At 37.1% G+C, this 17,968-nt stretch overlaps 1 protein-coding gene across 3 annotated transcripts in view; it reads left to right on the top strand.

The window, feature by feature from the left end:
- The window catches only part of MIB1 (MIB E3 ubiquitin protein ligase 1), a 73,894-nt gene that overhangs the window by 42,744 nt on the left and 13,182 nt on the right, over window positions 1-17,968 (top strand). For 2 of the 3 annotated variants that reach the window (XM_050333774.1, XM_050333766.1), the window contains exons 13-15: window positions 11,831-11,963; window positions 12,347-12,433; window positions 15,197-15,358. In XM_050333774.1, coding sequence (XP_050189731.1) covers window positions 11,831-11,963; window positions 12,347-12,433; window positions 15,197-15,358 — 382 coding nt within the window. The remainder of the gene's footprint in view (window positions 1-11,830; window positions 11,964-12,346; window positions 12,434-15,196; window positions 15,359-17,968) is intronic. The other variant, XM_050333785.1, reaches the window with a different exon arrangement.

The raw sequence follows: 17,968 nt of genomic DNA, 5'->3' as shown, positions 1-17,968 counted from the left end.
GACATTTTAGAGTGACTGGATATGTATTCTTAGAGATATGCTAACATGAACTAGCAGGAAGCAATGTCAACATATAATTTTAACTTCTGTATCACTCTGAACTGTCATTTTGTTTCGGCGTAGCAGTGCAGTGTTATACAAGAAAGAACACAGTATGACAAATAGTTACCAAACCCCTTTCAAAATAAATTTAAGCTGTTAAAAAAAATTACTCTCATTATATAGTGGAAGCCAAATCAATCGGTGCTGAGCACACAAACTCTTTAGGAAAAGTACTAGACGCTTAGCAATTAACCCCTCAATGAAGCTGCTAGTAATACCAAATTGCTTCTGTGATCGTAATCGAGTTCAGTAGCATTGCTCTATTCAGAAAAGCTACTGTTTCCCAGTTAAAAACAGGTTTTTATTTAGATGTTAAGATAACTGTAGCTTTCATGTCAAAATATCTGCTTGTAAGAGCAATAGCTTTAAAACACATATTGATATTTTGCTTTCTTAAGCAGATAAGATAGTCGTTCAGATAAGATAATGTTTCTTCTTGTATTTAGGTTAGTATGTAGTTTCAGGTGTTAAAAATATCAGGCTATATATATTATTAGCTATTTGAGAATTATGTGAGTATTTAAAAATAATTTCTCCGTCTAAAAATTATACATTGCCTTTGTTTATTTTTCTTGTTTGTTTTGGTTTGTTTTTGGTTTTGGATTTTTTTCTTCCAGTCATTTAAGTAAACAAAGGAGTACAGTTAGAATCTTTAATCTGGGCCAAATGTGCCTACGTATCGTGGACATATCCTATTTAATAACTGCTTTTAGAAGGTTGCTGTTGGGAATGGCTGGATTGACGAACAGGGAGTTCTTTCCTTGTGTTTTTCCCTTGTTCCTGAATTTGATGTTGAGTGTCTTTACTTAGGGATGGTATGCACCCATATGTTTTAATTAATACCGCTTTTAGAACTTGAAACAGATGCTAAACTATTTCTGATGTAGTTCTTAAAATTTTCTGGATGTTATGAAGTCATATTTTCAAGGCCAATTTTCTTAAATTTGGATTTAAAATAAATACAGCTTATTTGAAAATAATGTTTAAGAAAACTTACCTTTGAGGTTGTAGTTGTCATTTGTGTTTTCATTTAGGAATCTGTCAATAGCTTTAATCTGCTGACTAGCAACTGTGGCCTAGAAATCTCTGTATTGTCACTTTCTGTGCTAAACCTGACACTGCACTTTGTATCGAAGAGCTCAGTGAGCATAATAAGTGCTGATTTGGAGAAAATTCTAACTTAAGTCTTATTAAATTGCAGAAGTTATTATACTCAGTTATTTTGGCAATTATTTTCTCTAAATCACAGCTATAATTTCTTAGCTGTTAATGCTTGTCTCAGTTGCAACCTGTGGAGTAAATATTCTATGGTAGATGCAAATTTAAGTACTACCATCTGAAATACACAGAACAGGCTGTGATTACTAGAACAGTGGCTTGTTTTTGATGAGATACATTTTGATAATCAGTCTTTTAAGTTTAATTTAGGATCTATTAAGTGAGGAGTACTGGTAATGATAAATTTTGCAGCTATGCTGCAGTCTTAATTGGTGCATTTCAAGATTACATTTCCAGCCTTGTTTTGAATTCTGTTTGCAACTAATATTCTGCTTATCAGCTGTTAACAATTCTTCCTAGCCGCTTTTATAGTCACTTAATTTAATGTTTTGTGATTTGTTAGTAACAAGTATGGGTTATTTTGGCAATACCAGCTGACCCTTAGCAGGCCAATTTGTCACATGAATGTCATTCAAACAAGAGGGAAACCTGTTTCTTCCAGCAGCTGTTTAGTTTCCTCTTACTGGTCGTTCCTTGCCTGCCAAAAATACATACTTCTTTACATTCCATAGCATTGTATGTTCATATGGGTACATAAAGAAGTATGTGCTCTGAGCAGGTACACACAGAGTTGCTTGTCTGCCTGTCAGATGAACCTGAAAAGTATTTCGCTGAATTCTGTTGCTGTCATTAGGTAAAACTCAGGCTGACAATTCTTTGGAAGAACTATGCTATGATTAACTGATGATAAAAAATAAACTTACTATGCTAACTGAACTTTGCAATGCAATTTACCTGCATGGTGTCTTAAAGCTGGTTATAGTTCATTGTTTTGGGATGGCATTGGTGTCAGAAGTGCTTTTCCATATTTTTTCAGTCTCTTGCTGTTTGTTCTAGGTAATCATGTTTAAGTGGACAGAAGTTGAATGGCTGGTAGCTTTGCAACGTCTTTTCTTGGAATTTTTAGTTGTAGTCCATTGTAAAAAGCTTCAGCTTCCTCCCAGGTCTTCTAGCAGATTTTCATGCTGGCGTACAGTTTGCATCTTCAGTGTCCTGAAGGGAAGCATAGACTTGTCTGAAATGGCAGTTATAAAACTTCTTCTCTTACCCCAAATCCCACTTTCATGCTTTTTGCATCCCATCCGGTATTCTGCAAACTCTTTGCAGGTTTGTACTTAGTTACACTGTGTTTCAGAGTGGTTTAAAAAAACAAAACAAAACAAACCAAACAAAAACCAAACACAAAAGCACATGTCACCGTTGATCCTGCTTATCATAAAGATGATGACATTGAATTAAGAAAACAACCTCTAACTGCTGTGACAGGATTTGGATTGTTAGGCCGAAGGTCACATGTGAAAGTTAATACCTATTCAACACTTCTGCAAGCAGCTTTTCTCATTTTTTAAAACTGGCACTCACCTGCTTCAGTCAAAGTCTCGTCCACACTTGAAATATTTAGGACAAGTAAAAAAATTAACCCCAAACAAACAACTAAAAGAAACAAACTCCCAAGTTCCATAAGATTCTGTGCGACTTGTTTTGGAATGGTAGTTAAATATTTGATGTACAGTATGGCTTTCACTTCTAAGGAATTGTCAGATATAGCTTATAGTTGCTTAGTTTGGATTTCAGGAGCTGATTGGGGTTACAGTAAAGAGTAAGCTTTGTCTTTACAGCATTAGAAGGTAAACTTGAAATAAGCTTAAGAATTAGTTACTGTAATAGTCGTAAGGAAAGCTGAGAGCAGAGGAAGTAAGAATTTCTGCAGCTCATGACAAAAACCTAGTGCAGCTGATAGAGAGCAAATCAGAGTGTAGCAGTAGCTAGCACAGTACTACAAGGAGAATCAGCAATGCAGCATTAGAATCACAGCAGTCACATTCTAGTTTTTAAGTAGGTTGTTTTCATGTACATCTGAGATAAAGCACCTTGAAAATTTTGCTTAGACCTATTTGAGAACTCAGCATTGCATTACCACACTGTTTATTAGGTTTTCTTTTTAAAGTTGGTAATTTTTTTAGTTGTGCATAGGAAGATAAGAATATATTTCACTGAAATGAACAACCAGTTAATGGCATTGCAGTTTATTAGTTTATCTTCTTTAAAATGAATTCTGCCTACCAAGCAAGTTGGGGTTTGTTTCTTTTTTTTCTTTTTTGCCATGAAATTTGGACTAACGTCGTTTTCTTTCAACCTGCTCTTTACACTACAAATGCTTGGTACTTTAACACACTCAAAATTAAGCTGTTCCCAGAGTAGAGGGATTAATATAACAATAAAAAAAACATTCTAGTAAATAAGATACACATGCAGAAAGTCATAGGCATCCTTTAAACGTGCAGAATAATGCAGGTCTCCTGATGTTCTGTTACCTGTAAGCTTAGTATCATGCAGCATTTGCAGTTGGAAGAGAGGTAATGACCTAGAGACACATCAGCAGCAGCCATCTCATCCTGAGTGCTCTCTCACTCTATTCGCTGAATCAGCTCTTCGTTACATGGGAGGGGGAGGCAAGGGGGCGAATGTCGGTGCATACAGTACCTCACCACCTTAAATAGATAAAACTTAAAAGGAAAAAAAAAAAAACATGAAGATGGGTGCCTAATTGGCACCTTCTGCCTTTGTTTGAATGCTAAAATATGGATGATGTTGTATAGAAATTATACCTTATGTCTGCTGGACTGAGAGTTAAGACTCCAAGGATAGATGCTAGGAAGCCAAGGGAAGGTGAACTTAGCCCACTGTCAGATGAAAATAATCACAGCCAAAAAGAAAAATAAAAACCCAACAGAAGACCAAAACCAAGCCCCCAAAAGTTGGAGTTGCTTCCAAAAGAAAAAATAAAAAAAGGCACCAAAAAAAATAGCGATCGTCTCCCCCCCTCCCCCGGCAAATATTGGTTTCTTCTAGTTCCTTAGATATTGCACTGCATCTTTTCTTGCTTGAGGTTATGTTTCCAGGCTTAACTGTAGGCAGGTCTGTGTTGAAGCTACTTTCCATCTTCAGAGGTCAAGTCTGCTAGCGAGGTCAGGGCTCCCGCAGACACACTACAGAAGACACTAACCGTATTTCCCACTTAGAGGGCACGAGCAAAACTGTTACGGCTTTATAGGCAGCTAAGCATTTGAAACATGCACTCCCAGGCAAACAGGCTCTCTTGTGCCTCTCTCTTCCCTGACCATATTTAGTCAACCATTGCAAAAAATAGTCTCTCAGCTGTCGATTGTCGATCCGGCGGCGAAGGGAGCCTCTATCCAGCTCTCTGCCTATTGATTGTGCAGCCTGCACTTCCACCGCCGCTTAGCCATTTGTCCCCAGGTTTTTTTAGCACTGCCAAATAAAGCTCTCTCTCGTGTTTCCAGTTAGATTTCCCAGGTTTTCACTGAGCTTGCGCTGCTACTAGTAAACCCTGATGAGGCTGTCACTATACTTAGAAACAGGGGTGGGGGGGAGGAGAGGAAGGGAGGGGGAATAAAAAGGCAACCCTGCTAGTAACAAGGCAAGGACTTCATGCAGATATAGAACAATAAATATCCTGTGCTGCCACAGCAGGTTGTGTAACCTGGTTTCTTGATCAGTGAAAAATACCGTGACTAAAAACATGTCGATTAACTCGAGGTCTGAGCGGCCTCAATGTAAGTTTTCAGATGGAAATAATACAGTTATTTTTATAAATAAGAAGTCGGTGTCCATTTGTAGCTCTGAATTTCCATATTCAAATCAAGTTAGAAATTATTTGAAAAAACTTTAATTAATAAATTCATATCGTTACAAACCATTATGTTAAATAATTCCATAGTATTTTGTTTATAATGCTTGTCCATAGAATAACTTCTAAAGAAAGTAAGTGCACGTGTAAATTAGGTGCTACTTTCTTTGCAGAAACTGAAATGTTTTAGGAGAAAAGAATTTAAAAAGAAATCAAGGGAACTGCTCACTGCATTAATCTGACTTTCATGTTTACAAAATTGGCTTGTGGCAAGACTAATAACTGCACATTCAAAATATGCAGACGGATTTTCATAACAACTAAAATTTAGGCATTTAAATACATCAGTCAGCAATCCAAATACTTCAAGACTTTTTCTGTATTTTTCAGAAAAAATCCTTGCTTGGGAGAAGGAAGAATGAAAAAGCTGAAAATATCTCAATCTAAAGTGGAACTGATTAAATGGAAATATCGTCTCAATGAATATTGATGTAATTAGTAGTTACAAAGTTCAGTACTGTAGGGTAGAGAGTGTATTGCAAAGTCCTGAGCAGACCACTATCTTGGATTGATACTTCCCTTGCTTCCTCTTTTGTGTTGATTGTGTCCTGTGCTTGGTAGCTACTTACCCTGTAACTGGGGTACTACACCCTTTTGCAGTGTAGTTTTCTGATAAAAGTCACGTTTTTTCTTTTCTCTTTGATTTCATAATTATACACTGAAGATAAAATCATTGTACAAGGTCTAAGCTAATGCAGAATACATTTTTGTGTATTTTGTGTAAATTTATATACCTCATCATTTCTTTACTTCCATGGATATTGAAATTGATTTTTCAAAACTAAGAGATGCTTGAAAATCTGAAAATTTTCAAGACTAAAGAAACAACCTCTCTACTTAAACTCTTACTAACTAGGCCATCGGTCAGATGTGCATTATTAAACTCTAATTTCAGGATACAACGGGCTCAGTAATACCAGTCTAAGGTATTAATCTATTCCTTGTTACTTGTTCCTGAGGGGGATAGATACTTCCTTCGTCTTTCTTCCAGTGTAACGCTCTGTACTGCAAAGTGAGTGTGGTGTGAACCAAATCAGGGAACTGATTTGGCTTGAAGTTGTGTGCTGACGTGCTCTTACGGTCGTATCGTTGCCAAAAATAGCACTGTCCTGCTCCTGTGTTACTTCTTGCACTATGTTGGTACAAATATTTCTTTGGCTTCACAGTGAGCAGGCTTGGAGTACTATTCTGTATGAGAAATAATCCAACAGGAAGGGGTGACCTTTTAGATGCTGTGTCGGGACCACTTTTGGAGGGAGTTTTCTGAGCAGGACAAGAATGGGATTAGTTAAAAGTAGTTTTGCTCCTGTTGTGTTGTAAAATAAATGTCAGATTATATAGCCCTAAAAGAAAACTTTGCCACAGAAGCTGTCTTTAAATCTGATCTGTTCCTTCAACTGTTTGAGGAGCTAACAGGAGATGGGTGAACAAGCTTTAGCTCAGCCAAGGTTGGGAGTCAGTAGAGAGGAGTATGTGGGGGTAAAGGGTGGTGTATGTGTGTGGGGAGTACTTCAAGCCAGGATAAATGTAAAATATATTATGAAAGCACATCACACTGAGATAGTGGAAGCCTGACTTGGGGGAGGAGAATGACAGGGAAGTAGAGAAACCTGTAGTAGAAAGTGCAGTGAATCATTACAACCCCTGGTGATATGATTACCGATAAGTTTATGCTGATCTAAGACTTTGCTCCTTTGAAAGGGCTGTCTGCCCTCCCTGCAACTCTGGCTTCATCATGTCCTTACTCATACTGCTTCTAGTGCTCATGAAGTTGCAGGGTAAGTTGAATTATCTCGTTGATCTGTCTGAAAGCAAACTTACCAAATCAAGAGTCTGGCAGGTTGTTTCGCTCACTAGAGAGCGGTGTGTCTGTGAAGCCAGCATAATGCAGGAACTGAAGTGCAGGGCAAAGTGGGATTGGGTCTTTCAGTAGCAATGTAAATTAAACATGCTTATGGAGATTGTGAAGTAGCCTTTCTAATTTTTTACACCTAAGATCTGTTCTTATAAAAAATCCAAAAGGCCAAACCAACCAACCCACCCCACCCCACCACCATCCAGCAAACCCTCAACCTTCCCCATTTACATAATTCTGCAGTCAAATTGCAGTTGGTAGCAGAGAATCTTCTCTAGTTTTTCTTCATGCATTTTTTTTAAGCAGGGTGGAAGGATGCCTTTGCAGTTAAGACTGCTAAATCTGGAATCATTTTTATACAATGAGGTGCTAGCTTCATCTTGCTTACAAGTACTTTCATCTTGTAGATTTTTCCAAATAAACCTGTTATTGTGTGTCACATTCTGAGGTAATGCTGATGAGCATCTGTAAAAATTCTGAGTAAAATATTGCATAGAAAATTTATATGTAGGTTGATAATGAATAATATACCATATGCTAACTTCATCATAACAATTATTTTTTCTTTTTGAATATCTAATGTTGGTGACTGGTGTTAAAACAAGTGCTCCGTGCAGCTAAAAATTAATTAGGATACTGTTCAGATCTGTGACACATTTTTTTTATTGCAAATATACAATTCATGCTGTTGAATTTCCATGGCAAGAGTTGGAATGAGATGATCTTTAAGGTCTCTTCCAACCCAAACCATTCTGTGTTTAGCTGTGGTTCCAGACTCTCTAAAACCATGAATTTAAAAAGAAAAAAAAAAGTATTACTTGTGTAGCAACGTCAAATTAAAGAGGCATGCAACAGCAGCATTTGCTGTTATTCTTCTGCATCTCAAATTAAATGTAGCACTTTATTAATGGGTATTCCTTCTACCAAATCACTTGTTAGAGCCTGGGCTGTCATTTTATGGGGATGAATTATGTTGGGCTGTGTAAGTTACTGTACCCTCAACAAGCTTTTTCAACTTCCTGCTAAGCTGAAAATACTGCAGAACAACAAATACCATAACTTACCTGTTTCAAAGGTTTTTTTCATTAGGAATGCTTTAGTAATAGTACATAAATAGCATAGTGATAGCATAATTTCAGTGTTTCAATATGAGTTTTAACCATTTTACGAATAATCTTTGCAGCTACTCAGCCATGTAATCTGTAACAGCTGAATGCATTGAAGATGATAGTCTGAAAAGTTTTCTTCAGCTGCTTTCATGATCAGGGCTACCATTAGATTTGCCGATTTCTTGATCTTTTCAGCACAGCTACAGTGAAAGTAGCCTGTGGTCTGTTTTAGTGTATACAAGATGAAATCAAGTTTTCAGGACCACAGCTGTGTTATGATCCTAAAAGCAGAGCAGTACAACCCAAATTCTTTAATGCTTCATGGGAAAAGTGAATCAAGAGTTACTATGCAATTGGCAACATTAATTCAACTAATGGGACTTTTTATGATACAATACATGCCTGTTCCAGTGAGTGCTGCTCTGAATGGTAGCCACTTAGCTGTCAAAATTTTGGCAGCAGCTCCAGAAAATCCTACAGAAATTGAAAGAAACTACCTCTCAGCTAGTGAAGAAGAGGGCGCAGCCACTGAGCATCAAAAAGAATTTGCTATTGTAGCATATTACTATCTTGCAGAATTTTAAGGTGTCATTCCATGAAACAGTCCTTCTGTCCAGTAATATAGCATGATCTGGAAGAGAGATATGTAGACTTTTCTTGAGTAGATAGAAACAACTGAGTAGTTGCTGTGATAAGTAAGATAAAAGTCTGTTCCACACAGAAGCCATATGTTTGTTTTGGTGGTCCTTCTGTTTTTCCAGTAAGACCAATTCATTTTGATAGTTCCAGAAATGTAGCAGGCATCTCATTTCTATGAAAGCAAGATATTCCCAAATGTTTTTCAGTCAAATTTAAGATGAAAATTTTCCTGCTATAGACAGCAAATTAAATAGGAAAAGATTTGAAAGAGGATCTGGTAAGGCTAGCAGTCATGCAAATACTAGAATGAGTGATTTCTTTTATAGCATACAAAATATTGACTCAATTAGTTTCTTATTTTTCTTTCCAGGATGAGAGGTGTTAAAGAAATGTCAGTAATGTTTCTGAAATATATTCACTTTCTGAGGCATCTGTTAAAGTGTGTGAATATACTTTAAATTTTATTTTATTTATCTCTGGATTTGGCAATTTTCTTACTTCCTTACAGAAGAAAAGGATATAAAATATCATCTCAGTTGGTTAGAACAGTTCCTTGTTTAGTGACTAGAGAGCTACTTTAGAGACAAGCTGTTTGTAATTAGATTTAATTGTTGATACCTTCTCATAGCATTCCTCAAGTTGTAGTTGCAGTTGTAAGAAAAATTTCTTGACTTTGGGCTTTTTGTTATGTTATTGGTGCCCTATTTTTTTTCCTGGTCATTCACAGTGGTCATACTGCTTCTGTCAGTTTTTTTATTCTGTAAGGTATTTTTTTTATTGTGGTTTTTTAGATGATCCGCAGTAGGTACGTTAAAGATTTATGGGGTCTATAGAAACACTGAGCCTAACAGGTGAAGATACAGAGCTTCCCTGACATGATGCCCTGTAGGAAGCCACTGTAGAAAGACATGTTGTGCTCTGTGTCATCATAGCACTCTGAAGAGCTGGTGAGGTGCTGTGCCCGGGTACAGTCCAGATACGAAGTGAACCACGGTGCTCCAGACTTACTCGCTGCCCAAGGCAGCTAAACACATAAATTTATATCCTAGGTTTGAAAATACTGCATCATTTCATTACAAAATAAATTATGTTTATTAGTGCAACTAATAGTGTTTTATTTTGCCACAGTTCATGAAGCTTTGGTAACTCGTGCTTTACGAAATCGTACCCTTAATTTTGGAAATTCTTGCATAAATGAATCTCTCAAAGAATTAATGTTGCCAGTATTTGGTTTTTTTCTCAAATATTCTAGTAGTTTTTTTCCTAGCACGTGAGAGAGCTGTAGAAGGTGTTATGAATAGAAACTGAGCAATGTTTCACAATGAGCAATGTACAATCTGTTAAGTGTTGTTGTCTTATTTTGCTGTTATAAGTGATTTGGACTGTGAGGAAATGAGACATTTAGTTCTGCCAGGAAAACAAAAATCCTAAGAGATTGAGAATGGTTTCTGTCTGGTCTGAGGAGGGCAAACCTCCAGAACAACCTGGCTATGGATTCCCCACATATCAGCTGGTCATGGTCTCCTGTGGGCCTGTGTGATCCTGTGGCCTGAAGATGGAGTTGGTTAGTTGGGTCTCTTTCAGACATTCGAATTCTAGGGAAAAAAGGAGTGTCATTTATACTGCAGCTGCCAGGATGACGGTGTATTAAGTGTGAAACTGAGGGTTTATGTTGCATACTCAGTGCAATAGCAGGAGAACATGCTTATGCTTAATAAGTCAGGATCTGTTAGGATAGCATCCAAGCAGTGCACTCGAAGGAGTGCACTTTCTTACTGGCACAGAAGTCTACCTCATGGACTCTTCTGCTTTCCAGGAGGGCTCATTAGGGTGAGCTGTCCCCAGAACTATATCTATGAGCTTGTTTTATAGGAAACTCATTGGCTTACTCTAAAAGAGAGCTTAGGATTGAAAGCACTTATGCAGTGTGGATGTTCAAGGTGACAGATTATTGCCATGAACTAGGACCTCAGTTACTGCTTGACAGAGCAGTCATTCGTACCTGTTGAGAATACGTTTTAGTGAAAGCTGAGAGGCTCATTTTATGAGGCTATTTCTGAGGCTTATTGAGATCCCGTGGTTCCAATATCAGATTGCTAATGAAGAACTGTTTAATTCAGTTATATTATCTTCCTTGCAAGGTATTGTGTGACCGTGTGGTTCCACTTGCATTAGCTAGTATTGCTTGGATTTTAAAAGTTTGAATTTTGTGAAGAAGCTCCGTTTCTTCTGTAGAGAGCATGTAACTTCAACAGTGGGGAAAAATCAGATGACAGGAGAGGTTTCTTGGCACAAGATTATAGCAGTTTCTAGTTTTCTGTTTGTTTTGAGGAACTGTCATAAGGGAGCTGCATATGCTGTTTTATAAAGGGATTTAAGTTTGGTTGCTTACCTATTCCAAAAGCTCAGTGAAGACACATAAGCCTAAGAAAACTATATTTCTGAGATTTGGCAATTTGTTTATCTAGCATTATGTTGGTAATACCCCTAACACTTCTGTCTTCAGACTTCATGGACTTTAGTCTGTAGTAATCGAGTTGCTTAACCTCACCCTACCCCTGACCATGAGGCACCGCTATGGGGTATTATACTAGCCATTATCTGTTAAGAAAACATTGCAGTAGTACTCACTTCATAGTTTCAGCATTTATTTTGTCTGTGTTTAAGAGATTTTACTACATTTTTTTTCTCAGAAACTGAGTTTTAAGTGTTACAGCCCATAGCATCAGTTTATAAAGTTATGATTTTTAAAGAAATCTAATGTAGTGGAACTTGGTCGTTAATTACATAAGTAAAGGATGCTATAAAGATTTTGAGAGAGAAAATTATTTTGTCAGAATTTGTTGTAATAGTTTAAAGGTAATTTTTACTGCTAGATAACATCCTTCTGGAAAGCAAACCTGATTGTCACACTGTTTGTTTGGTTTGTTTGTGTGCTTTAATTAGAAGGAGGTAAGCATGAAATTATTGTGCTTTGAAACTGGTGATACAGCTTTTCACCCACTTTCTCTGAAAAAATACTGAAGTTATTTTAGCAACTTTTACATAGTTCTGAGAATTAATGTTGTTCAACTGTAGTTGTTGTTCAGTATGCATTATAGGTGTGTTTATGCCATCTCTGCATGTTTATTTCAGTGCCATGCGTGTATTGTTGTCCAAGTTGCCACGACCATGGATTGTTGACGAGAAAAAAGATGATGGTTACACTGCCTTGCATCTGGCAGCTCTCAATAATCACGTGGAAGTGGCTGAGCTTTTGGTGCATCAGGTAGGACTCTTTTGCTCAGGAGGATTTAAATGTCAAGCTTTGGTTAACCATCTGATGTGAAAATAGTTTGCTGCTTTACACCTGCAGTCGCAATGCAGAAGCAGTGGAGCAGGGAAGGACGTGTTGAGCTCTAAAGGTCAAACTTGCCTTTGAGATTGTTACAATGGCCTAATGGTGCAGAGGGACTGAAAAACTTGATACCTCATTTCATTCAACAGATTAACATCTGTACAGTGAATAATTAAAAGTATTTAATCACTTCTACTCTCAAATCCCCTAACCAGGAATCATATTCAGGGTCATATTCAGTGCCCTAATGGACTGCCTTCTCTGTAGATGAATTGCTGGGATGATAATGCCCTAATGCTTTAAATATCTTTCAGGGCAATGCTAACCTGGATATCCAGAATGTTAACCAGCAGACTGCTCTGCACCTTGCCGTTGAACGACAGCACACACAAATTGTTAGGGTAAGTATCTTATTTGCAGTAAGCCATATGGTTAATGGTACTTGTCTAAAGCCAATGGCAGCTGCTAAGACATGGGTACTTCATGAACATTTAAAAAATTGTTTGACAACATGAAGCTGTTGCATGTTTGTGTGATGCATTTTGTTTAATTCAGAAACCTGCCAACTTGCACAGAAGGTCAGTCGGCAATATGAATGACACTTCAAGAATGCTAAATTTTTGTACATGTACATTATGGTTTCCTCTGTGCAGTTGCCAATTCCAACATCCCTCCTTGTTGAAAAAGAAAGAATATGATATGTTCCTCTGTTACTTGTCTGACTTGTGGTGCTGTAATGGGACCTTCAAATAGCATTTTTGATAACTCTTGGTGCATGCGTAATTATTCTTGCTCATAGTTTCTGCAAGTGGTAGCTAAACAAAACGTCTTTTTATGACCTTAACTACTTTTCTGTGTAAGAACATTCCCTGTTCTTAGCTTGGGAGAGCCTTAAGCAGTAAAAGTAGTACCTTACTGGAGAAAGGATTGCTGTCCTTGTTTCTTTGCTTGCATGATTGCAAAAGTTTAAACTTAACAAAACTTTTGTTACTGGCACAGGAAATGGGAGTCCGGCACTGTTTGCCCTTTTCTGACCTGTGTGCCCTGTCCATGCAAGGACCTGTGTGCCTCAGTGCTTGCCTTGCTAGTGTGGGCTTTTGAGGCTCAGAGAAAGCACTCACTGCTGTAGGAGATGTTCCCTGTGAGTGGATACATCAACCTAGCCTTGGCCCTTGTGTAATTTTTCTGTCTTTGCAGAGAGAGTCATCTTATATGAAAAACTGTTTCTTATTCAGAACCTACAGAGAATTGTATCTCCTCTGCAGACCTATATCTTCAGTTCTGTTTAGCATTTTCTTTTTGCTGTAAGGTTTCTCCCTCTCCGAGGGCTGATGGGTGTGATCCCATTACAGTGAAACATGTGATACGGCCCTATATCTGGAACTGCTTGCTACCAAAAGAATGGTTTCGTAGAGTCAGTGTCACTTGCATCTTGCAAGTTATTTGGCAGCTGTATTTGGTGAACTCTTGTGCCCCTCTGAAATGGCCATGGTACCTGGGAATACAATGTTAGTGTAGCAGATGAGCAGGAAGGTAGGCGAGTACAATTAGTATGTATATTAGACTTACATGCTTATATCTGAGAATGTTTAAGTGAATGACCCTGTAGACTTTCCGTACTTCAGATCTGGATTAACTTTGAGAAGTCCTAAAATAGCTCGTGCAGCCTGGCAAAGAACATGTTGGCTCCATATTTCAAAATTAATTCCTATTGGATACCTTCCAGGGCTGGGTTTGTACCCTCAGGCATCTCTGGAATAGTGGTCAAAGGTAGTGGGGTTCTTTTAAAAGCCCTGCTGCCATAACAAAGGATAGTGGTTTGTCTTTTTTAAATTTATTTTTTTTATTTAAAACTTCTACAAAGGCTTTGAATTTCCATGGTAGTCAAGGATTCCAGGTTTCCCTGAAAAGTACTCATTTACAGAATTTCATCCAGGAGAAATGAAGCAGTAAAGAACTACTGGCAGGCATCTGAATATGAGAAAGAAATTGGGAGAGAGTAAATCCATTTGAAGAGTGTAAAAAGTTGGAAGGAGACTGTTTCCAATATTAGATGGTTTTCTTGGTTTCACTTGTAGACAGAAAGGTTGGGGAAAGTGGTAAACTGCAAATAATTGCAGGCATATGCTTCCTTGAAAATGAGGCTCTGAATTCCTTTTAAGCTCTTTTCCTTTTAGCCCGTTCTGTAGTCTGAGATTCTTTGGTTTTGAGATCCTTGAAAGTATGCAGGTTCCAAAGAGGGAGAATCCCTTTATGTATTCCTGTTTCTAGACTATGCCTTTTGTCTCTAACGCTAATCCCAGTTTTGCAGAGTATCGTGAACTCAAAACTAAAGTTAAAACCTCAGTTGCTATCTGCAGGTTTTTTAATAGGGACAGTGATGGGATTTAATTTTTAGGGGAAGTTGTTATTTATTTGTCAACATTTGTTTTGTTCAACAACATATTTAAGAAGGTCCTAGTGCACTGAGTTACGGAAAGGCTGTATTCAAAGGCAATAGGAATAGGAGGGCCTGTGCAGCCTTATGCTTGCTTTTGTGTCACGTGACCAGGAATGTGTGTCTAAAATTAGCCTTAGAGATGACTCTTACAGTTCATTACTTTTCAAAGTGTTCTGAGATAGTTTTTAAGGGTGTCATTGGTTTTTATGTCTTCTGCTGAATCTGGGTAAACCTAAGTATGTGCCTAACTATATTGCTAATGGGAGTACACTGTAAATTAAGTTGTAAAGTTTAGCATGGTGTGAAAGTGGTGGGTTTTGATTTACCTAATAGTAAAGAGTATATACATATCTACAGCATTGCCCACTAGTTCTGTTTCTGATATATTGCTGTAATATGTTACATTGTAGACTGTCTTGAAAGAATTAAAGTCTTGGTGGAAAGAATGCTTTTAAAATAATGTCTTTTGTAGCACTCAGAGCAAAGGCAAGCCTTAGTCTTGTGCTGAAATAACCTTGATATTTGGAACAGATAAATGTTTCAGTTGAGAGTTGAGCTTCAGGTTTGAGAAATAAATTTTAAAAAACTCAACTGTGAATTGTAGCAAGATAAAAAAGCAACCCTTTTGGACCTTCTAGAGCATCCTCAACCATAGTTTCCTGAAATTAGTTTTAAAAGGAATAAATTGCCTGTTTTGGCTTTAATTTGGGTTTTTTCTTTTCAGCTCTTGGTCCGTGCAGGTGCTAAGCTCGATATTCAGGATAAAGATGGGGATACTCCCTTGCACGAAGCCCTGAGACACCATACCCTGTCACAGCTCCGCCAACTCCAAGACATGCAAGATGTGGGCAAGGTAGATACTGCTTGGGAGCCATCAAAGAACACAGTAAATAAAACACATTTATTTATTCTTTTTTTTCTTTTCTGTGTATTTGTCTCTTTGTCTAGTTTGTCTGGTTCTGTACTGTTGAACTGTTTTTTGGCAGTGTCAATTTACGTAGACATTCTGCATTAAAATGCAGTGTAGGCAGAAATCACATTGTTATATGTGACTTCTCACGTGTAGTCATTATTTTTGTTCCAGAAAAATAGGGTTATTTAGTTCAAAAATATTTCTACAAATCTCTCTTCCATACTGAACATATATAGCTGCCAAAATCAAAAGTAGCTTTTTAGGAAAGAGAAATAAACAGTGTTACAGTACAGAATAAGACTGAAATAATTTTCTGTGATTCAGTGTCTTGCATGTCTTTAGTTGTTTAGTTGCTTCTATAACTTTCTGAAAGTATATTCTGTTAGAACAAGACCTTCTTAGTTTTGTATGTTTATTTTTATATATCTTTCTGACACACCCAGAAAACTGTGTGAACCCCATATGCAAAGGTGAAGTTTGTGGTTTACCTGAGAGGCAAAGGAGAAATAAAATTCTGGAAGAATTTGAATTGAGAAAAACAAGAATGTTTTTTCTGTAGATATTAAAGATGCACAATATAACAGTAGGTCAGATCTGCTGAATCATTAGATACCAGTGTCATAATATTTTTTCTAATTTTAGCTGAGGATGATGTTTTTGCATTTCATTAATAAACTCAGTGCATTTGTATTTTATTAAAAGCCTTTGTTCAAAATAATAATTCCCCTGTACATCAAATGTTTTTCAAACTGGTTACTTAATCTTGCTGAAATATACTGGAATAAGCTTTGAAAGAAACTTAAAATGACTGGCATTTTTAAGAATATGATTGTATCTTTTTAAGTGAGAGGAGGAGAGCAATTACAGCTCAGTTGTTTCCATGATCTATGGACTCTTATCATGATTAGCCACTATGTCCTGTATTAGCTTGATTGAACTGTTGGGTCTTTTTTTTGCACTTTGTTTAGCTGCAGAGAAAATTTTTCCCTTAACTAAAACATTTGAGAGGTTTAAGTGGCATGGAGAAGATATGTGCCCTCAGAGGAGAGGTGAAAACTTGCTTATCTTTTTTTTGAGGTGGCAACATGTCACTGGAATATGAAAGATGGAGTTAAGCCTGGCTAAAATATACCTGAAAACTCTTTAAGATGGTCAAACAATCTTGAAAATGTCTTGTGAAAAAGTTACTGTAAAAATTCTGTAAACTGGAATTGACCAGTAAAGAGTTTTAAATATTAAACCACCTTTGGCCCAAAATTGTGTGTCAAAGACAGGTTCTAAGCTGTGCAAATATGTGCAGGCATCTGGACCTCTGAAGCTATCCAAAAACACATCAGTAATTTGTCTTGTGTGGAATTGCAAATACAGGTGATGGATAATAAAGGATAACTTGGATTAATAATTTAGTCTGGGAACTGGTAAGGCTTTCTTTTTGTAAATATGATAAATTGAATGTTTGTTTTGGGAGGGTTTTTTATTATTCTTTATTAATTCCTTTAAGGGTTGGGAAACATGTCAGATTTCATTAGTCTATGTGATAGCAAATCACCTCTGTAAATATGTAGTACTTTTGACCTCATTTTTGCTTGACTAAATTCTAATTAATTTTGGACTGCTGTCTTGAAGATTCCAACCTACTAAGACCTGTAAGATGCTTCTTTGTAGTATAGTACTTCAACAGATAATTATTTTATTTTAGTTTCAGTTGAGAAAACTGAGAAAGAAAAATTGCACTTGCAGGATCTTAGGGTTTTTTTGTATTTGATAAAGTTGGTCCAACAGCAGCTTCTTTGAAATTCTACAATTTTTTACTTTTTGTCTTGACCACTGTTTAAAATACAAAACAGTATTTTTTTACTGATATCGTGAACTTACTTTGTAAGTGGAAATATATAGAATGAAAATTTTAGCATTGATTTATTTTATTTTAGTAGTTCCTTCTGTTGGAACAACCCCCTGCCGGGAAGTGGTCACAGCACCAAGCCTACCAAGTTCAAGAAGTGTTTGGACAATGCTCTCAGGCTCATGGTGTATTTCTTGGGGTTGTCTTGTGCAGGGCCACAAGTTGGACTTCCATGATCCTTGTGGATCTCCTCCAACTCAGGATATTCTATGTTAAATCACCACCACCACAAAAAAATATCATTTGAGCTCTTTATTACAGAGGCAGTATTCCTTGGTATGGGGTACTTTTCATTCCAAATAAATGTATTATTCTCAGGTGCATTTAATGTAATTTAGTTTAGTATAGGTGTCTTTCAGACTTTTAAAATGTTTTACATGATACCACTGCCTAAATCCTAACTTAAAAGAAAAAACTCTAATGGGAGATGTTTACAACTTCAAAGGAAGCTCAGTAGCTACAATTACTTAGATGATAGTTAATACTGTTTGTTGGATTTCACAGAAACTTCTCCCTCACAGGTGAATTGGCTGGAACTGGCCTGTGTTTTGATGCATTTCAGGGCTGGCCCCTTCCAGAGGAGGCTTTCTGCTGCTGTACTGTGCACGAAGGCATAATGGGGCTGGGTTTTTTGTTCATGGCTTTGTTTTGTGTTGTTCTCATTTTGTGTGCATGAAAAG

This window comes from Myiozetetes cayanensis, unplaced genomic scaffold (genome assembly GCF_022539395.1).
Source record: "Myiozetetes cayanensis isolate MyiCay16 unplaced genomic scaffold, myiCay2020 scf1, whole genome shotgun sequence".
NCBI lineage: Eukaryota > Metazoa > Chordata > Aves > Passeriformes > Tyrannidae > Myiozetetes > Myiozetetes cayanensis.
The sequence above is the reverse complement of the archived record's forward strand: the minus strand, read 5'-3'. Positions and strand labels throughout refer to the sequence as shown.